The sequence below is a fragment of the Euwallacea similis genome, chromosome 2 (assembly GCF_039881205.1).
Source record: "Euwallacea similis isolate ESF13 chromosome 2, ESF131.1, whole genome shotgun sequence".
NCBI classification, from domain to species: domain Eukaryota; kingdom Metazoa; phylum Arthropoda; class Insecta; order Coleoptera; family Curculionidae; genus Euwallacea; species Euwallacea similis.
The window spans coordinates 7,558,013-7,576,113 of record NC_089610.1 but is presented as its reverse complement, the minus strand read 5'-3'; the positions used below and the strand labels follow the sequence as shown (position 1 = coordinate 7,576,113).

Below are 18,101 nucleotides of genomic sequence, written 5' to 3'. Positions count from 1 at the left end.
ATTTTTCTTTACTTTCGCTGGATTAGCTTTTTGGCGCTAATTTTCATACTTATTTTTCGGATAAACAGTGTCCAGTTTCTAAATGTTCCTGCTTTAATTGAAATAAATAGCTTCTAGAATTAATTTTCATTTAATGAGACTCTTTGTAAAATTCCAGCCCTAGAATTCCCAAATCTACTTTTATTCTAACCTCTTAATTATCAATATTTGGCAAGCAGAACACTAAAGAATCAAGTCGAAACTCTTTACCATGAGCGCAAAGAAGCCCTCAAGTCCAGAACTTGACGAAGCTCCCGAAGAATACGTTGTTGAAAAGATCATAGACAGCAGGATCAGGAACGGGGTAAAAGAGTACTTACTCAAATGGATTGGTTATGATGATAAGGACAATACTTGGGAACCGGAGAGTAAATGATTATCACTTTATTATTTATCCCAAATAACATCTCTTTGCAGGCAATCTAGACTGCCCCAGTCTAATCAAGGCTTTCGAGGCTGATAGAGCTGCTAAGGAGGCAGAGAGAAACAAGAAACGAAAGGCCACAGGCACTCCTACCACAGACCTGAAAGTTGTTAAAAAAGGAAAAGGAGATGATAAAAAATTGCACGGTTTTGATAGAGGTTTACAGCCTGAGAAGATTATTGGGGCAACAAATAGCTCAGGTAAGGTTTATATTTGATAAAAAAATACGAGAGTATCTATGTTTTTATTTAGGTCCTTTGATGTTTTTAATGAAATGGGTGGGCACTGATGAAGCTGACTTAGTCCCTGCCAAACAGGCCAATGTTAAGTGTCCTCAAATTGTGATAAAATTCTATGAAGAAAGATTGTCATGGACTTCTTCTAATGCTGAGAGTGAAGTGAAAGAATAGACTGAATAATTTATTATTTGTTATGCAGCCAATTCCATTTTAGGGGTTCAGATGAATTAGTACTGTTATACAAATTCACCATGAACACAATAAAGTGAGCACCAAGCTGATATGCATTCTAATCAGCGCTATGCTTGAGCATGAGCGTTGCTTGACCCCTAGTATGAAACTGGCTTTAAGGGTTGCAATTCAATTAGGTTAAGTCTGGGCAGCTGTGGCTTTTACTGAAGCAACTTACCATAACAGAAGTTATACTAATGTTCAGAAACGATACAAGACTCCAAGGAAACTAATATTATAATACAAAGTAGACTAATATAATTCGACTGTTTCACTTACTTCAACATTTAATAAAAGGAATCTTAAAATCTACCACTCACTGGTTACTAAATTATGGGCAGCCCCTCCAGGATTAAATACATTATGCCTCCAGTGGGCAACTCATCACATTTTCCATAATTTACTAAACCGCAAGTCAAGGCGCAATATAGTCTTATTGCAAGACCAGCCCGACATGACTAGGCCCCATCGAAGGACACTTCCAATTGTACAAATAATATTGCAGCTTTCCATCCCCGATCCCGAACTTCAGCTCTTCGAGAAACTTACTGTTCTCCATTAGATCCAAGGCGTTGAAAACGTCAAAATTGAGTTGTCGTGCCGAAATTAAAGCGTCCTGCATTAGAGGAATCCAAGGAGTCTGCGAACTTACATTGTAGAAACTATAAGCTGCCTAGAAAAGAAATTAAAATATAATGTTAATATAGTTTTACTATATAAAGGTACCTTAAGAGTCTTATGAACTGGGTGGTGCATTACACTACTGGGCAAAGTGTAATAGCTAACAAAGTCGGTAATTTTACCCTTAGTTTCAACCACAAAACTGTCGATTATGTTGGGTTGCGGCAAAAACCAGTGCAAAAATTCTTCTTTGGTAAAATGTGGGGCTAAGTCATACAGACTTAAATACTGTAAAATTTAAACTATTGTCAAAGACAGAAAATCACTATAAAACTTCAATCATTCAGGGTAGTCTCAAAACTGAAACTAAACTTTTGCTTATTAAATCTATCACCAGCTGAATTACCTTATTTAACAACACATGTGTTTGATCAACATCCTCTTTGTTCATTTTTCTAAAACCAGGCGTCCTAGGCTGGTCTGGCAACTTGTACAATTTCAAAGTCCTCTGCATGGTCATCTTACGAGAAAGGTGTGAAAATTTAACCTAAACAAACACCCTCTTACTTCCCACTATGCCAAAAAGTTTGATACAACCTCTATTAATTTCTTGGGATTCAGTGATCTGTGCCAATAGGTGCAAGTAGATACAGGCTTTGGTAACACAATGCCTGCAGTATAAACGGCCTGAAAGATCCCAGTTAAATTAACACGGCGGGTAATCTCCCGAATCAAAACTGGTGCCATTCTTTTAGAACGCAACTTTTTGTGAACACACAGGAAATTTATTTCCACCATTTTTTGTTTCCTGAAACCACTCATTTATCCAAAAATCGAGAACAACTAAAGACTCACTTTTTGTATACATGTAATGTAGCAGGAATGGCAGAAATAAACCCAACCAGTCTTCCACTCTTCTCCACACGGACCCCACAATGCCATTCCTCTTTCCATCCTGGTGGCTGCAAGGCCCTATACATACTCTTTGATTATTTACAAATAAAAAAACAAAGAACAACGAACCATTTCAAAAACTCTGGTTGGTAATCAAAGCGAAACATTGAATCATCATCTTCCACATAATTCTCATTCAAAAGAGTGTACAACTCAGTCAAAACTAAAGGATCATCTAAATGCAAAGTGTCCCACTTGAATCCATCAGGTAGTGAATAAGGCTCAGCCCGAATTTCACTTACATCCTTATCAGATTCTATAGCCTCATTGATGAATGTTGATTGATCAGTGATTTTTTCATCTATAATTACAATGTTAATATGCTTTATATTAAGAAAAAGCACAATAATACCCATTTTGGGAACTGGCTGTGTATTCCAGAACTGATAAGATTTCTTTAGGGCCTCTTCAGGGGTTTTTGCTGGTCTTTGAGATAATGTATAAAATTCCATAGCAGCCTTAAGTTCATTAATTGAAATGGTATTGATGGAATTTGAGAGGGATGAAACTGCCACATTGTTGGATATATTGGCAGCAGCTTCTAGTGCTTCTGCTTCCTTTTCATGTTTGCCTTTTTTGGACTTATTGCGTTTTTTAGAGCTAAGATTCAAAATTAACTAGATATAACAATTGCATGCTGGTTTGTTTTTGTTCAGCTAAGGGAGAAAATTGTTTATTGCAAAATAACAAGTGTAGGGGGATGTAATGTAATAATGTAATGTATGAAGAAAATACCGGCAACGTAAAGGGAAAAATATCGATTTGGGAAGATATTATTGGTGAATAACCACAGAAAGCAAGGTTATTTATCATAATTTTTTCCATAATAAACTTTGTATTGAACCCTATAGTTTACTTACCCTTTATTGCCATCTTCCACAGTATTTCCGTGTATTTTAGACACGGTTTCAGGGTTTTCTCTTAAATTTTCATTGGGATTTTCAGACATTTTGATAATATAAAAATGCTGCTATCCTCTCTAGGATGACAAGCGAAATGCAAAAGCCAAACAAAACTGACAAAGTAAATAAATTAACAGCTGACTTCTGCCAAATTTGTCAACACGAATTTTTGCACTCTTTATGTCCCAAGTCGATGTAGATTACGTAAATATTAGTTTAGTTAACATTCTTGATGCATTTTATGAGCCACCATTTATAAAACAACTGTATCGATAATGAATTCTTAAGGCCTTTTTGCTATTTCGGATTTTCAGAAGGAATCTCAAGAAATAATTAGGCATTATAGCTCTATAAGGCTGCCTCGGTTTATGTTAAAGTCACTGTTTGTGCGCCACCGTTAATTTTCGATGCAGGAAAATCGAGGACAGGATTGCGAGTATCGTGTCTCCAACTTAAATAATAAATGAGTCACTTCGCAAATGCATTGAATTTAAGTTATCCTCCACATGCCTTAAGGATATTATTCACGTTTTAGAACCAGAACGTTATTGTCCGCAACAGAGTTATTACTGTGAAAACCCGTTTATATCCTCCTTGTTATTGACAGTGACATTTTCCTTGCCACGAGGTGGGGGTAGGTTTGTGGATGTTGGTTGGCTCTTCTAATTTACTTACAAAGAATTTTCAAAGTTATCATTAAATTGTAAGCAAACAAAGAATTAACAACTCATTAATATGAATTAACTATTCACCCCAGGAAACGTCTGTTCCGATTTGACACATTCCCGGCTCATATACCACGTAAGTTAACTACAATTCTGGCTTTTACCTTGCCTTTTGGCTCCTCAAAATAATCTGAGTAATCCCCTTTGTGGTTATTAAATTTGTAGTTTTATGGTGGTTTTCCCATTTTCCAAATTACGGTTTCGAAGGAGGCGGGTTAAGATGAGCCTTATGTCGAGCGACCTGCCCTGGGGTATCCAATTTCTAAGGAAACTTTCTGATAGATGTTTTCCACATAGATTGCACTTCAATAGAGAATTTTGGTGAGAAATGAATAAAAATTGTTTCTAGTAGCAGGTTCCTAATTTCATTCAATAGGTGATAGACTTTAGAATTTCTTTTTGCAGCTACCGAACAAGTGTTGTATTTCTGACTTACATTGCCTATATGTCCTATCATTTGTCAAGAAAACCTATTTCAGTAGTGAAAGCAGTATTGCATAGAAATTGTAGTACTTTAAGGACACCACTTCCAAATGATTCCCCTACTTGGTGTGACTGGAAGCCTTTTGGTAAAATCTATTATGCTGCATAAAGACAATATAAAATTTCAATTATTTTTTAGATGGAAGTGATTCTAGTGCCTCCCAGTTACTAGGGGAACTAGACTCAGCATTTCTTTTCTGCTATGCTGCTGCAATGTTTTTCTCAGGATTTATAGCAGAGAGAGTTAATCTTAGATACTTTCTAGCATTAGGAATGTTGTTCTCTGGGGTTTTCAGTTATTTGTTTGGCATAGGCAAAACATATGATATCCATAATTTGTGGTATTATATTAGTGTACAGGTATGTTTACCACTTTAAAAACTTGAAAGTGGATATTTTACTGATAAGGAAGCTTGCGCTTTACTGATATTGAAGCATACATTTGAACTCTTTTGCATAATTTAGAGTTATAAATAGATTTTCTATTAGCAAGGTTGGTTTACAAATACAAAAATACCAATGTAATTTTTAGGCACTTGCTGGTATTACCCAAACTACAGGCTGGCCAGGGGTCGTCACTGTAATGAGCAATTGGTTTGGAAAAACCAAAAGGGGGCTGATTTTTGGTTTATGGAACTCTCATACTAGCATTGGCAATATACTAGGTATGCACCAACACAGCAAAAAAACCCTTTTACAGCTAAATTCTTCCCATAGGTTCATTAATTGCAGCTGAATATGTTGAGACAGATTGGGCCTTATCATTTATAGTTCCAGGGCTGATAATTGGACTTGTGGGTTTTGTACTGTTTCTCTTTTTAGTTGTCAGTCCTAGTGATGTTGGGTTTACAATTTTAGAGAATCGAGTGGAAGAAGGGGTAATGATGTTTTGAATGAACTTTCATAAGTAATGTAATTTTGTATTAATAATTTTAGAGAGTGTATAAGCCTTTAGGAAATCAAGTGGCCAATAGAGGATTGATAACCGATTCACGCAGGTCCAGCTCAGAGGTGGATGATTCAGAAATCATTATTGGGGAGCAAGTGAGAAAAATATTTCTTTATTCTTATGGTTGTGTTAAGGTTTTCTTATTGTTTGGGTAATTCATTTTATAGGAAAGATTGATAAACACAACAAGAAGGGATGTAAGTTTAAGTTTGTGTTTGCAGGATTTTTAAGGTACTTAAACTTGGAACTAACCCTATTTGATATATTCTGTTGCTTTATATTGTATAATTTTAAGAATAAAGTTGAGTTTAACAGCTATATTACTGATTTAAATCTACAGGAGGTGCTCCATAGAGGCGCTACTGAACGCACCAGACTCATTGGCGAATCTTCAGGTAGCAGTTCCAGCTACCAACCAATCGGCTTCATAGGTGCCCTAAAAATCCCTGGAGTTATTGAATTCTCTCTGGCTTTGTTTTTCGCCAAACTGGTTAGTTACACATTCCTCTACTGGCTACCTTTGTATGTTAACAAGTCAAGTGAGTAACGTAGAAATTTTACTTCAAGCAGTGGATTTAACTGAGGGTTTTTTTCAGCTACAATGGGAGCTACACTGAGCGCGGATTTGTCTACATTGTTCGATGTAGGCGGTATAGTAGGCGCAATAGTGGCCGGTATAGTCAGCGACAAATCTGAGATGCCAGCCACCACTTGTGTCAGCATGCTGCTCCTCTCTGCCCCAATGGTCAGTCATACATTGACTTAAGTTCAATGTTAATGCAGTTTATGAAGTCTACAAACTTTTATTGTGTTATATTTTATTACATATAAATTGCTAAGATTCTGGGGAAGAGCCGCCCATTATAATTTTTAATTTTAATTTGGAAGATAGACAAAACATAGAACAAGTTGAAAACAATGGTGATATCCAAATGATTGAAATTATTGTTTTAGTTCATAGAGTTTCTCCCGCAGCACTGCAAAATAATATTCTGTTTTATATAAGGAGTTTTAATGTTACGGAGTTTGTTTACATTTATATTACATACTAAACCCTCTTAGTTAACCAATCTTAGAAGTTGTGCTGCTAATACAACGTTTAAATAGTTTTTTTTTCAATTTGGAACATATTAAAGTAAAAATCTTCTTCCAGATGTTCATTTATCAAAAATTAAGTGTCCTCGGGATAGGCCTGAACATGGTGCTATTAATAATTGTCGGATTGTTGGTAAACGGGCCCTACGCCCTCATAACTACCGCCGTGTCTGCAGAACTAGGCACCCACACGTGTTTGGAGGGAAACTCCAAAGCTTTGGCGACCGTTACGGCCATAATCGATGGAACTGGATCGATTGGTAATTAGTATAAATTAGTCAAAAACTCTCAAATACAAAGAGATACATTTCAGGGGCAGCTGTGGGTCCTCTTCTGGCAGGATTCGTGTCCAGTTACGGTTGGCACAACGTATTTTATATGCTAATTGTCTCTGATATTCTCGCCTTTTTAATACTGTTACGTTTAGCCAAAAATGAGATTTGGAGGTTTAGGACACATAGACACGGATTGCGAAGAACAGAGTGATTTTAATAATTCTTAAGGTAAAAAAAAAACGCACATATCTGCCCAAAATTAAGTTTTTATGCTATACAAAAACAGTCATTTTGTTCTTATTAATTTCGATTTATCATGGTATAGGGAGATAATAAAAAGCTTAGCAATTTCAAAAAATAATCAAAGATTCTTGCTATTTTGTCTATAATAGAATTTAATTATGCTAAATTAAATGATTTTTACCTTCACGAGCAATTCCAAATATTTCCTTTAAAGAATAACTATGTTTTCGTCGATAGTTTTTAAGGCAATGACATCCAAAAATTTACATGTTTAACAGTTTCATGTTCTGTCAACGGGTAAAATGATTTTTTTCACTTTTATTATTTACTATTCCAAATCTTGGAAAATTAATTCACTCCACGCTATGAAATTAAGATTATCGTGGTCATTTTTTTGACATTCTGGTGAATATAATTTATTGACTGAAATTTCTAGGTTTTCCTTGCAACCTAGTAAACCTTTTAATATCGATTTCTCTTATTTTAGATAAATATAATAAATGTAATGAAGGTAAGTCAATAAAATTTCCCAATTGGCTTAAGATACACCTTTGCAATAAAATACAAATTTCAACTCGCTTTAAAAATGGCAACAGGCAACAATAACTGAAAGTTATTGAGATCATAGCATCTACAGATTTTTAATTTTACAAAATTTAAATCGCGATGTTATTGTATAGACTTTTCTGAGCAAAATAATGTGAGTGTCCCAATTATTAGATCTCATAAAATATAAAATTTCATTTAGTACATATTTTTTAAAATATTGACCTAAAATTGTTAACTAACCCTGTATATAGAATGAATACATTTTGCTCTATTTGGTTGTTTGTTTAGTACCATCAATAAAATATCATTAATTTATCCAGATTATTGAAGGTCAATTATAAAGCGTTCTAAGAGTTTTTAAACTTTATAAGGAACTGTTTTCTTGTCATCTAATGCATAGAAAATTCTCTTTATCCATAGATAACTGCATGTTCACTTTTATTACATATACATTTCAAACGCTCTCTTGTATCCTTATAAAGACTCGCGAGCTCAAGCATTTAAAGTACGTACTAAAGGTGCAGCTTGAATTTTTAAGATTTAAATTAATTTTAAAAGATGATTTACGATTGTTATATACCTGATTATAATAAAAAGTACGCCAGAATATTTTTCTGTACAAATCAATGCTAATTGAATGCAGCATACGCCATTCAATGTATCAGGGAAATATATTCCCAAAGTTATTTATTTTATGAAGTGTACAAGTCTTTGTATCATAGATAGTAGAATAAACGTCTATTTTAATTGTAAGCGTTTCAATATTTTTCCTAAACAAACGATTTCCCGCACCCTTGTATCAGAGTATTTTATGAAGTTTTTCAAGAAAATGTCCCCCACGTTATTATATTGTTTTGTTGGAAATTCCCTGTGGAAATTTCCCTTGTGTTCGTTCAAGGTCCTCAGTGTCATTCATTATAACACTGCTCCTTCCGTACAATAACAACATTTTTGGATTGCAGCCAGCTTATTTTCCCAAAGACTTGAATTGTGAGCAATTTTCGTGCAGGAATCAATCCGTTTAATTCGGGACCTAAGGACAAAGTTCCTGTTGCCGTGTGTGAGCAACCACCTTTGTGTTATGCTCTAATTATATCTCTTGTTTAGACTGAGCCAGTCAGTTCCCAATTTATGAAATTTTACATGCAAGCTTAAAGTTCATTTTATTAGACGACATTGCCTTTATCCTATTAGAAACCATTAACAAAACGCCATAAATCACCCATGTGTATTTTATTCCAACTTGTATAATTTGCGTCACCGAAACCAAACAAACAGTTAATTATTCCATATGGCCTGCCCCTCGTTCCCACCATTTTAACCAATTACTACAATTTTATTCCCAGAACGCAATTTTTCATCGGTCAGTGGCAAAAAGCGCGTCTTCCCGGACTATTCAGCCACCGCAGACCATTAGGTGACTGAGTGATTCCCGAAAATAACACCTGGTCGTCACACCGAAAATCTTTGCATGCACTTTTCTCAGTTATGGTTTCCATTAGAAATATACATTTACACCTCCAAGACGTCTCTAACACCCCGATGCTGTTTCGATTCCCAGATGAAATTTGTGATCAGTGAATCGGGTCTAAAATTAAACTCCTAGATTTATTAACAAATGCGTGCGTGGAAAGACTGTTTCTGTGAGGAGAAACACGTTGTTTTTTTTGAGGATTAAAGTGCGGATTGAAGCAAAACTTTTGGTGAAAATGATGTCTGTGCCCGTAGATCTGTACAGCCCCTATACCGCGGGGCCTCATAGTAAGAGCGATGCCTCTTATATTGAGAAAAAAACCGTGAGTTTCAAGGTTTTTTTTGTTTGGGTTATTTTCTTGCTGTTGTTCAGAAAAAAGGCTTTTGAATCTTCCAGATTCACATATAGTGGAGCAATTGCTAATTTATTTTAGTTTTATATAAAGGGTGATAGTAAAAAACCTCCGGTAGGCGACGGAATATCAGATGCATGTCTTAAATAAATTTTTTTATCTTTTGCAAATGTTAGAAGTTTTATAGTAACAGTAACTGGCTTAATCAACACTCTACGTTTGCGGTTCACCGCTTTTTGCGATTTTTTTTATGATCCCCGTTACAAATCCAAAATAATCTACAACACACTTACGAAACATTTTAATTGAGGTCACAAATACTTGGCCATTTAAATTATTCTTAGTTTGTAGACAGGATGGTGAAGGAATCATTTTAATCGGGTAATATTTCAATTTTCTTCACAATATGGCGAAAGCATATTTATCAGTCAAATTTCCGAGAAGCAATGAAATGTACCTATTTAATAATGCAACAATTCATAAGAATATAATAATTGAAATGTGAATATGTTATCTAACCTGGAATGATGTTTCAATTGAGGGTTTAGAGACTCGGAAAAGCAGTTTAAGGTGTCTTCATCATAGATCAGTTTTACAAATACTAAAAGGGATATATTTCAGAAAGTAATTAATATCTGGTTTTAGGAGTAATTTGTTTCCTTGAGTACAGCCCTGATTTACGTGGTTGTTTTTGCTAGATATACCTAATTTTTACAATATGGTGGTTTTTCTTTTTGTAGTTTTTTTCTTGAAAATCTTAACTTCATTGCTAAAGATTTTAGTGTAGTTTTCTTTATAATCTGGCAAAAAATGAAATCCTATTTAACGTTTTTAGGCAAATATTTTTAAGTGTTAATTCATAGTTTTCTGAACAAGAGGTGAAGGTATAATTTGCAATATGATGAACGTTATTGTCGAGTTTTACTGTGCCATATTTATGCAATTATAAATGCTGTTTATATAGAAACATCATAGTGCCTATCTTTTATTAACGCAACACAAAGGGAAAACAGGAAAGTTAATGCTTTACTACATAATTCGCAAAAATTCCAAACTGTTTTATATCAGCAATAAAACCTATTCTTGAATATAACCAATATTAGCATAATATTGATGAATTCAAGGAATAATACCGACACAGAACTGTAAAAGGTTCAATAAATTACTTAAATTGCTCCTTTAAAAGAGTTATATATTACGAAATTCTTAAAGCGGTCTACGAGACCACGTAGTCTTTGACTACATAATTTTGTTCGCTCACATATCTAGGTATTATCGAAAAACTGCTCCGCTTGTGTGCTTTTCCAATAATAATTATTTTTGTACCTTGTTCGAAAATGTTAGCAAATAATTAGCAGACACGGCCAGACTACCCGGAGTCGTATAGGAACGTCGTTATTGTCGTCGATAAGTTTATTTTTGTTTGCGTCGGTTTTTGTTGCTCCTTGCCATGATTTACACGTCAGTTCAGTTCAGTTTTCCGTTTAAACCACCGCAAGTGCGTCAAAAAAATTAAGTGCCATCACACTTCATCGAAAAAATATCAAAAATGATATGAACTTTTTCAGGTAACAGACCTTTACAAGCAAATGAAAGACACTGAAGTACCTGCGAGGTCGCTGAGCAGTGCCTCGCACCTTACCTCACTATGCGTGAACATATCACCCAGCTCTAGCAACTTCTTTGAGGTGAATTTTGATATCACAACTCAATCATAACACCCTATACATGTCCTATAATATTACAACATTTCAGGTCTTGTATGTGGGAAAAATAAAAGTGTGGCAAAACAACGTGAGCGCTGCCTTCATAGATGAAGCATTGGAGAAATTTCGCTTACACGAGTTGGAGAAGCGTAGGCTAAAGCAACTTGAGGGAATCGGAAGATTGCAGAGTGCAGACAGCATCGTTAGACGCGGTTCCACAGTATGATTCAAATACATTACCAATTTTAAAATTCCAAGTTCGGCCCTCACAGGACTCAAAGAGCAGCAGCGGTTCTGAGAGTTCGGCGCCGGTGCTTCAAAGATCGGTTTCCTATCATTCTAATGTTCTTCAACGCGAAGGTACTCCAAAAGAATATGAAGTAACAACGCCTAGTGATGCTCTCTCTGTGCAAAAGGAGGTTTCTTCTCAGCTCAGAGAGATGAAGACGTCTCCTAATGCCAACATGGATGATCATAACAGGACGATGGTGCTGCAAGTAGACAGAACTGACTTAAGACTGATAAGTCCCGACAGGAAAGTCATTCTCTTACACAAGCACAGCAGGGATATCATTAGTTGCATGCAAGTAGGTTATATTTTATTTTCCTACGAACATGCGGTAAAATGGGTTTATTGCAAGTATTTTCGAGCTGAAAATAGAATTTAACTAAACACCCGTAGGAAATTTATTGTACCGAACACGTGCGAAAGTCTTGTATTTCTAGGGTGTAAAGAAACCGGAAAACTTCGGATTTATTTGCAAGGAAACGGCAAATGGTTTAGAAACTTCCATGGGGTATATCTTCAAGTGCGAATCCCCCTCTATAGTGGTTGATGCAGTTGCTGGTAATATTTTTACACATTTCAGGAAACTTCAGTTTCGTTGTAATTCTTTTAAAGCCATCACTCAGGCTTTTATACACTCATCCACCTGCACCGCAGCCCTCACTACCTCCTGCGAACACTGCCCTATGGTGTGGTTTCATAGACTCAGTAATGAAGTGGAACGTGCCTCTGATAGGAGAGCTCAATCGATTATTCTGCGCAGGTAGTTAACATAAGTTTGTTGTAAGGTTAGTTACTAAACTAAATTAAAATTATTTTAGGCTGGAGCAACTGGATCCGGATGAACAGATGATTATTCTGAGCAAATTCAAAAACGCTGATACAGATTGTCTCAGAGAGCAGAACGAGTTTCTTCTGACTCTTCTAAGGGCCCATTGCGAAAGCAAACAGGGCAGGCACATGCACGATACTGCAGAGAATAGGTAGCATTTTGCTTTATTTTTGATAGCATTGACTTGAAACTTTAATAATTATTTAGGTCTGAATTTTTGAACCAATACTTGGGAGTGGGAGGTGCCAACGTATTTAGCAAAGCCAAGAAATCCCTTTCCAACTCTTTTGATCAGTTTTTGAAGAGACGCACTGGCTCTAACAACAATTTACTAGCATCTTCCAGCAGGCAAATCAGCATACCTCAAAATAAAGTAGGTACTTACCTACAGAACTACTTTTCTAGATATATAAATTAACTAAAAAATCCTGCAGGAGCATTCTCCATCTCCCTCCATTCCAGGCGTAATAAGTGAAACTAACTCAGATAAAGATTCAGAGGGATTCAGATCCAGGTCTTCCACTATCGATTCTCATCAATCTGAAGGCACAGAAAAGTTGTCGGTTCTAGACGAACATAAACACCATTCAGTATCTCCTGATAAGGGATTGATGATGGACATGTAAGCAGAATGGGTCATTTTTTGCGAGATTTATCAGTTTTGAAAAGTTTCCTGAAAGTCGGCCACAACTCTAAGACCACTTCCGATCCAGACAAACTAGATTCGGGCTCGTGGAGACAAGCCATTTTCAAACGGATCATTACACACCCAAATGAGGAGAAAATGGAGGAGGTTAAGAAGAAGAAGAGTAAAGAGGAGATGAGGATCTTATGGAAGAGTGCAATTAAGCAGACGATTTTGCTAGTTCGGATGGAGAAGCAAAATGAGAGACTGAAGGGTACTTTAGTATTGAAAATTCAGTAACATTATTAATTTTTCAAGTTACAGCTCAACAAGTGGAATCTGCAGTAAAGAGAGTGAAGTTGGAATACGACGAAATGAAGCCCAACCAAAGGGAGGTAATGGAGGTGTGGGAAATGCTAACCAACAAGGATTCACATATAAAATGCGACAAACCCATGCTGTTGCAAGCCATCAGACAAGGTTAATACTAACCCATGTCAGCACTCTTTTAACTAATTATGATATTTTCCATAGGCGTGCCCAGGGGAAAACGAGGTGACGTCTGGAAATTCCTCGCAGAACAGCATTGTACCAAATCAGCCCCTCCGGACCCCGCTAAGTACCCTAATTATAACACCCCCTACGATCAGCTATTGCGACAGCTGACTTCTCATCAACACGCAATCCTCATAGATTTGGGGCGAACGTTCCCCAATCACTCCTACTTCAGTAGCCCTATGGGCCCAGGACAACTGGGTCTTTTCAACCTATTGAAGGCTTATTCTTTGCTTGACCCTGAAGTTGGTTATTGCCAAGGACTGAGTTTTGTAGCGGGAATCTTGTTACTCCATGTAAGCCAAGCTTGTGCTCCTTGTAAGATATTGGAACGACTTAATAAGTGTTATAATATGGTCCGAAATATTGAAGAATATTTCAGTATTTAAATCTTCTGTTTTTGGAAGGAAATTGGTGTTCGTTGTAGTTTTTCATTGACGGTTTGGCGAAGGTTATTAATGTAGAGCGAGTCTAAAGTTTTTTTAAACCGTTGATAACTTTCGATTTAATTTCATGGTGTTTTATCTAAATAGGCTGAAAGTGACAGTATTTTTAAAGGTCTTTATTTACAAACATTACAAGCGAAAGTAAACGTTTTAATAAAAAATTTTTAAAAATGACATAGAATGTATCAGTGTGCTGATAGAGGAACGTTTGAGAGCCAAGGTCACGCCATCTAGCGCCACGAGTTCTTTAGAATAAAAGAATGATGTGATGCTGCCATCTTTCGAGCCTTTTTTCAGATATTTGTAAATTCTAGAGACATTTTTCGAACTCTTATGAGAGGATTTTGAAGAGATTTTTGTCAACATTATGGATTTTCATAAATTGCACTTTACCTATATCCCATCTATATGAAGGGTAGTCCAAAAAATCTCCTGTTTTTGTTTCTAATATCAAATTTGTTATCTTTAGGAAACTGCACCTGCTCTACACCTTTTTGTTAAATAGTTAAGTATAGATTTTTAGGGATCAAACAGGGAAATTTTGATATTCCGCTCTAAGAAAAAATGGCCTACTAGCAATCACTTTAATTAACATAATTTCGATCTTCCGAAATTTCTTAAGTTGATTTCAAATTTCTGTACCTTTCCATTAGAACACACTTGCTCCACTCCTGTATTCTGTATACTTAAATTAACAATTTTAAAAACCAAATAAGACAAAATGCTTCAATTAATAATTGCAATCCCTATATGAATTACCCTTCATGGATGGTACCAACAGACATATGTATGTTTTGTTAACTAAACCAAAATGGTGCTGTATACGTTTCTGCTATACGTAAGGCTAGTGAAAACTTTCGAAATTTTTAAGGTGTGACAGTTTAGCTTAATCAACCGATTCGGATCATCATTGACCCTGGATAACTCTTCTGGAGTCATACAAATGTATTTTTAGGCAAATTTCTTCTTGCTCAGATGGAAGAACCGAATGCCTTCATCCTACTACGGCACCTGATGTTCCGAAGGGGAATGCGATCGCAATACCTCCCCGACATGGTGGGTTTACAAGTGAAACTGTACCAACTCTCCAGGCTGCTGCACGACCAGTTGCCAGAGCTTTACAAACATCTGGAGACTTGCGAAGTATCCCCCACACTATACGCAGCCCCGTGGATTCTGACTTTGTTTGCATCTCAGTTTCCTTTAGGATTTGTAGCTCGAGTATTCGGTATTGAACTCACTTATTCCGGGAGACATTCCTAATTTAATCATCTTCCAGATCTAGTTTTCCTGGAAGGTGCAGATGTGATATTCAGAGTGGCACTTTCACTTCTAACCTATCATAGGGACGGTATATTAAAATGCGAGAATTTCGAGGAAATAATGACGTATTTCAAGGATGAAATTGCCAATGTTGACAAACCTACTTTGGATAAACTTATGAAGATGGTTAAAACCTCGTTACAATATTAAACATCCAAATCTTTATTATTTTTCTATGCAGATCTACACCACGGACATTACCAAACAACTCGAAGAATACAAAGTGGAGTATCAGGTGCTGCAAGAAGAAATAGCGTCAGTAAAGCCTCAAGTGGAAAGCTTGCGCAAATTGGAGGCCGAAAATAAAGTGCTAAAAGAGCAAAATGTAGCTTTAATGAGGCAGTTAGAGCTGTCCATTGCTAATGTGCAGAGACTGGAGAAAACGAGAGTGCTACAGCAAGCGAGGCTCAATAAAGTGGAGATGCAGAGCCGTGGTTTGGATGTCACAGTTGCTACTTTAGGGAATTTTATTAATAAATTGATAGAAGAGAAGGTTTGTTTTGAATATTTTGACTTAAAAAAGTTTCATTGAGTTAGTTTGCTGAGCAGGTGGATGTCGAAATCCCTGGAGAAGTTAGGAGAATTGTCTCCCAAATCTCCTTTTCTGAGCACAACGAGAGCTTAGAAGGGAAAGGGCAGAATAACCTACTGAGAATGCTGCAAGAGAAGGAGAATAATCTTATGAAGCCTCCTGAGGAGAGGTCCATGACGAAGTCTTTGAGCACTGGTATGGATATTTCTCCCAATTATCTAAACGTTAAGGTAATTTATCTAATCTTAGGACGAATTTCTGTACCTCCAAGTTTAGAAGCAATGGCCAGAACCAACAGCTTAAACACTAAGGTTGACAATATCCTCACTTCATCTTTAAAGAACCAAGCAGTCAAAACACCTACAGGTTCCACTGAAAAAAAGTCTCAGTTTTTTTCCTCCTCTCACAACAACATTTTAGAGCAACGAAGGTTCAATTAGTTATAAGATACTTGCTGCAGTGTATTTACTTCCATATCTTCTAGACTCCATGGCAGCAACAGCTTGGTAAACATCGAAGTCCAAAACTACGACGAGAGCAAAAGAACATCAGAAGGTGCCAAAGAAGGGGTTTTAGGTTAGTTCTAAAAAATAACTACTATGTTTTTATGGTAACGTGATCATAAGAAGGCACAGGTTCTTCCATTCCGAGTGAATCAGATAACCATCCTTTGAGTAATTGCGACGTGCACTTTACCTACAGTGGAACCAAAGAGTTGAAACAACTGAGGACTTCCAAACTTCAACAACGAAATTCTAGTCCCGATGTATTGAAGAATAAATAGTATTGCCTTAGGCTTAAGAAATATCAATGTTTTAGGTATTTTAACTGTTTAATAAATGAATTTTAAATTGCTTGATTGAAATGATATTTACCTGAATAGGACAGGATGCATATACAGGTGTAACTAGTCCAAAAAATAAATATGTATGACCCACAGCATAGTGGTGCAAATGTCAGTTTTCCTTTTGTGATTGGTTCAATTTGTGTTTTTTTTGTAATTGTACATGTGTACGAAAACATTAAGTTGGTGGACATGATATTAATTTACAAGGAATGCCACCATGATGCTGCTGCAGCTTCGCATGTTTATTCCGAACATTTTCCATTACCTGTTCACCCCAGACCAGCCGCATTTGTACGTCTAATTTAAAGAACTCGGGATACCGGAGAATTAAGAGAAAATCGGTGTAGACATGCTGGTAGAGGTGGACCACCTCGAATGCTTGAAGTTGGAGAGAAAATTATTAATTTGATTGACGACGATCCCTCAACTAGTACGCGAAAAATTGCAAGCCGGGTCGGTGTTAGGCAAATGAAAGTTTGGCGTACGCTACGACAAGGGCAACTGTATCCTTATCACGTCTAACGTGTTTAAGAGCCTTAATGCACTGTATTCATCCCCAGTGAGTACAATTTTGTTTATAGCTTTTACAACATCAACATGATAAGCATTTTACAAGACATGTTTTGGTTATCGATGAAGCAACCTTTACAAGAAACGGTGTTAACAATTTTCGAAATGCTCATGTTTGGTCAATACAAAATCCGCATGATGTTCGCAGAACTAACTTTCAGTAAAGATTTCCTCTTAACATTTGGTCTGGAATAATTAATGGCATTCTTATCGGTCCCTTCTTTTTACCAGATAAGATGACAGGTGCAAACTGTCTTAATTTTTCGCAACAGAATTTATCGGCATTGCTAGAAGATTTGAATTTAAATATACGTCAAGTAATGTAGTTTTTACGCGATGGTACTCCATCCCATTTTAGTCGTTCAGTTCGACGCTTCTTAAACCGTCAATTTCCTAATAGGTGGGTGGGACGAAATGGATCAATTTTATGGCCTCCACGGTCGCCGGAATTTACCCCATGTGATTTTTTTCTGCGGGGATACATGAAAAGGTTGATTTACACAACAGAAATAAATATTTTGGAAGAGTTATGTAACCGAATCCAAAATGCAAGTGAAACAATTCGAGGACGCGAAGACTTTATTTTAACTTTGATCACGCTAAGAGAGAAACGTATTGTTGCTAATGTTGATTCCCCTCCAACCCCTGTACGAGCGGGTGAGGGTTAACTTTTTAATTTCAAATGGCAACCTCAATTTTTTTACGAATTTGGATAATAGCGCTAAAAATAAGAATAATTTGTCTCAAATATTTTTTTTCGATTCATGCTAGAAAACACTATAATTAACGAAATTTAAAAATTCATAACAATAAACCATTGTTAT

The 18,101-nt window shown here is 36.2% G+C and overlaps 4 protein-coding genes across 6 annotated transcripts; 3 read left to right on the top strand and 1 right to left on the bottom strand.

Moving 5' to 3' along the window:
- Positions 1–54: 54 nt before the first annotated feature.
- Positions 55–1,248, top strand: LOC136419571 (chromobox protein homolog 1-like). Its single transcript, XM_066406029.1, has 3 exons — positions 55–407; positions 457–663; positions 716–1,248. Exons 1-3 carry the CDS (start codon positions 251–253, stop codon positions 871–873), a joined length of 522 nt encoding a protein of 173 aa, XP_066262126.1. The 5' UTR covers positions 55–250; the 3' UTR covers positions 874–1,248.
- Nmt (N-myristoyl transferase) lies at positions 1,153–3,524 on the bottom strand. The gene is made up of 8 exons (XM_066406006.1): positions 3,369–3,524; positions 2,861–3,108; positions 2,578–2,809; positions 2,410–2,526; positions 2,152–2,362; positions 1,961–2,101; positions 1,660–1,842; positions 1,153–1,606 (listed from the first exon to the last, which is right to left on the bottom strand). Exons 1-8 carry the CDS (start codon positions 3,455–3,457, stop codon positions 1,367–1,369), a joined length of 1,461 nt encoding a protein of 486 aa, XP_066262103.1. The 5' UTR covers positions 3,458–3,524; the 3' UTR covers positions 1,153–1,366.
- Positions 3,525–4,010: 486 nt separating this feature from the next.
- MFS16 (major facilitator superfamily transporter 16) lies at positions 4,011–8,475 on the top strand. Its single transcript, XM_066406001.1, has 11 exons — positions 4,011–4,211; positions 4,301–4,456; positions 4,541–4,704; positions 4,758–4,978; positions 5,151–5,283; positions 5,336–5,496; positions 5,555–5,662; positions 5,908–6,106; positions 6,164–6,312; positions 6,721–6,922; positions 6,976–8,475. Exons 2-11 carry the CDS (start codon positions 4,305–4,307, stop codon positions 7,146–7,148), a joined length of 1,662 nt encoding a protein of 553 aa, XP_066262098.1. The 5' UTR covers positions 4,011–4,211; positions 4,301–4,304; the 3' UTR covers positions 7,149–8,475.
- Positions 8,476–9,073: 598 nt separating this feature from the next.
- Positions 9,074–16,713, top strand: plx (PTB_TBC1D1_like and TBC domain-containing protein plx). Of its 3 annotated transcripts, XM_066405980.1 has the most exons (20): positions 9,074–9,351; positions 9,402–9,525; positions 11,124–11,243; positions 11,311–11,481; positions 11,534–11,848; positions 11,988–12,108; positions 12,163–12,310; positions 12,369–12,530; positions 12,587–12,752; positions 12,814–13,001; positions 13,049–13,278; positions 13,329–13,484; positions 13,539–13,855; positions 14,981–15,233; positions 15,285–15,454; positions 15,510–15,821; positions 15,878–16,055; positions 16,110–16,290; positions 16,345–16,436; positions 16,487–16,713. In XM_066405980.1, the coding sequence occupies exons 2-20, from the start codon at positions 9,439–9,441 to the stop codon at positions 16,642–16,644; spliced, it is 3,525 nt and encodes a 1,174-aa protein (XP_066262077.1). In that variant the 5' UTR covers positions 9,074–9,351; positions 9,402–9,438; the 3' UTR covers positions 16,645–16,713. The 3 variants fall into 3 exon arrangements, with proteins under 3 accessions (XP_066262077.1, XP_066262078.1, XP_066262079.1); XM_066405981.1 differs by having other exon boundaries at positions 9,074–9,525; positions 16,496–16,713; XM_066405982.1 differs by having other exon boundaries at positions 9,075–9,525; positions 11,131–11,243.
- The last annotated feature ends 1,388 nt before the right edge of the window (positions 16,714–18,101 follow it).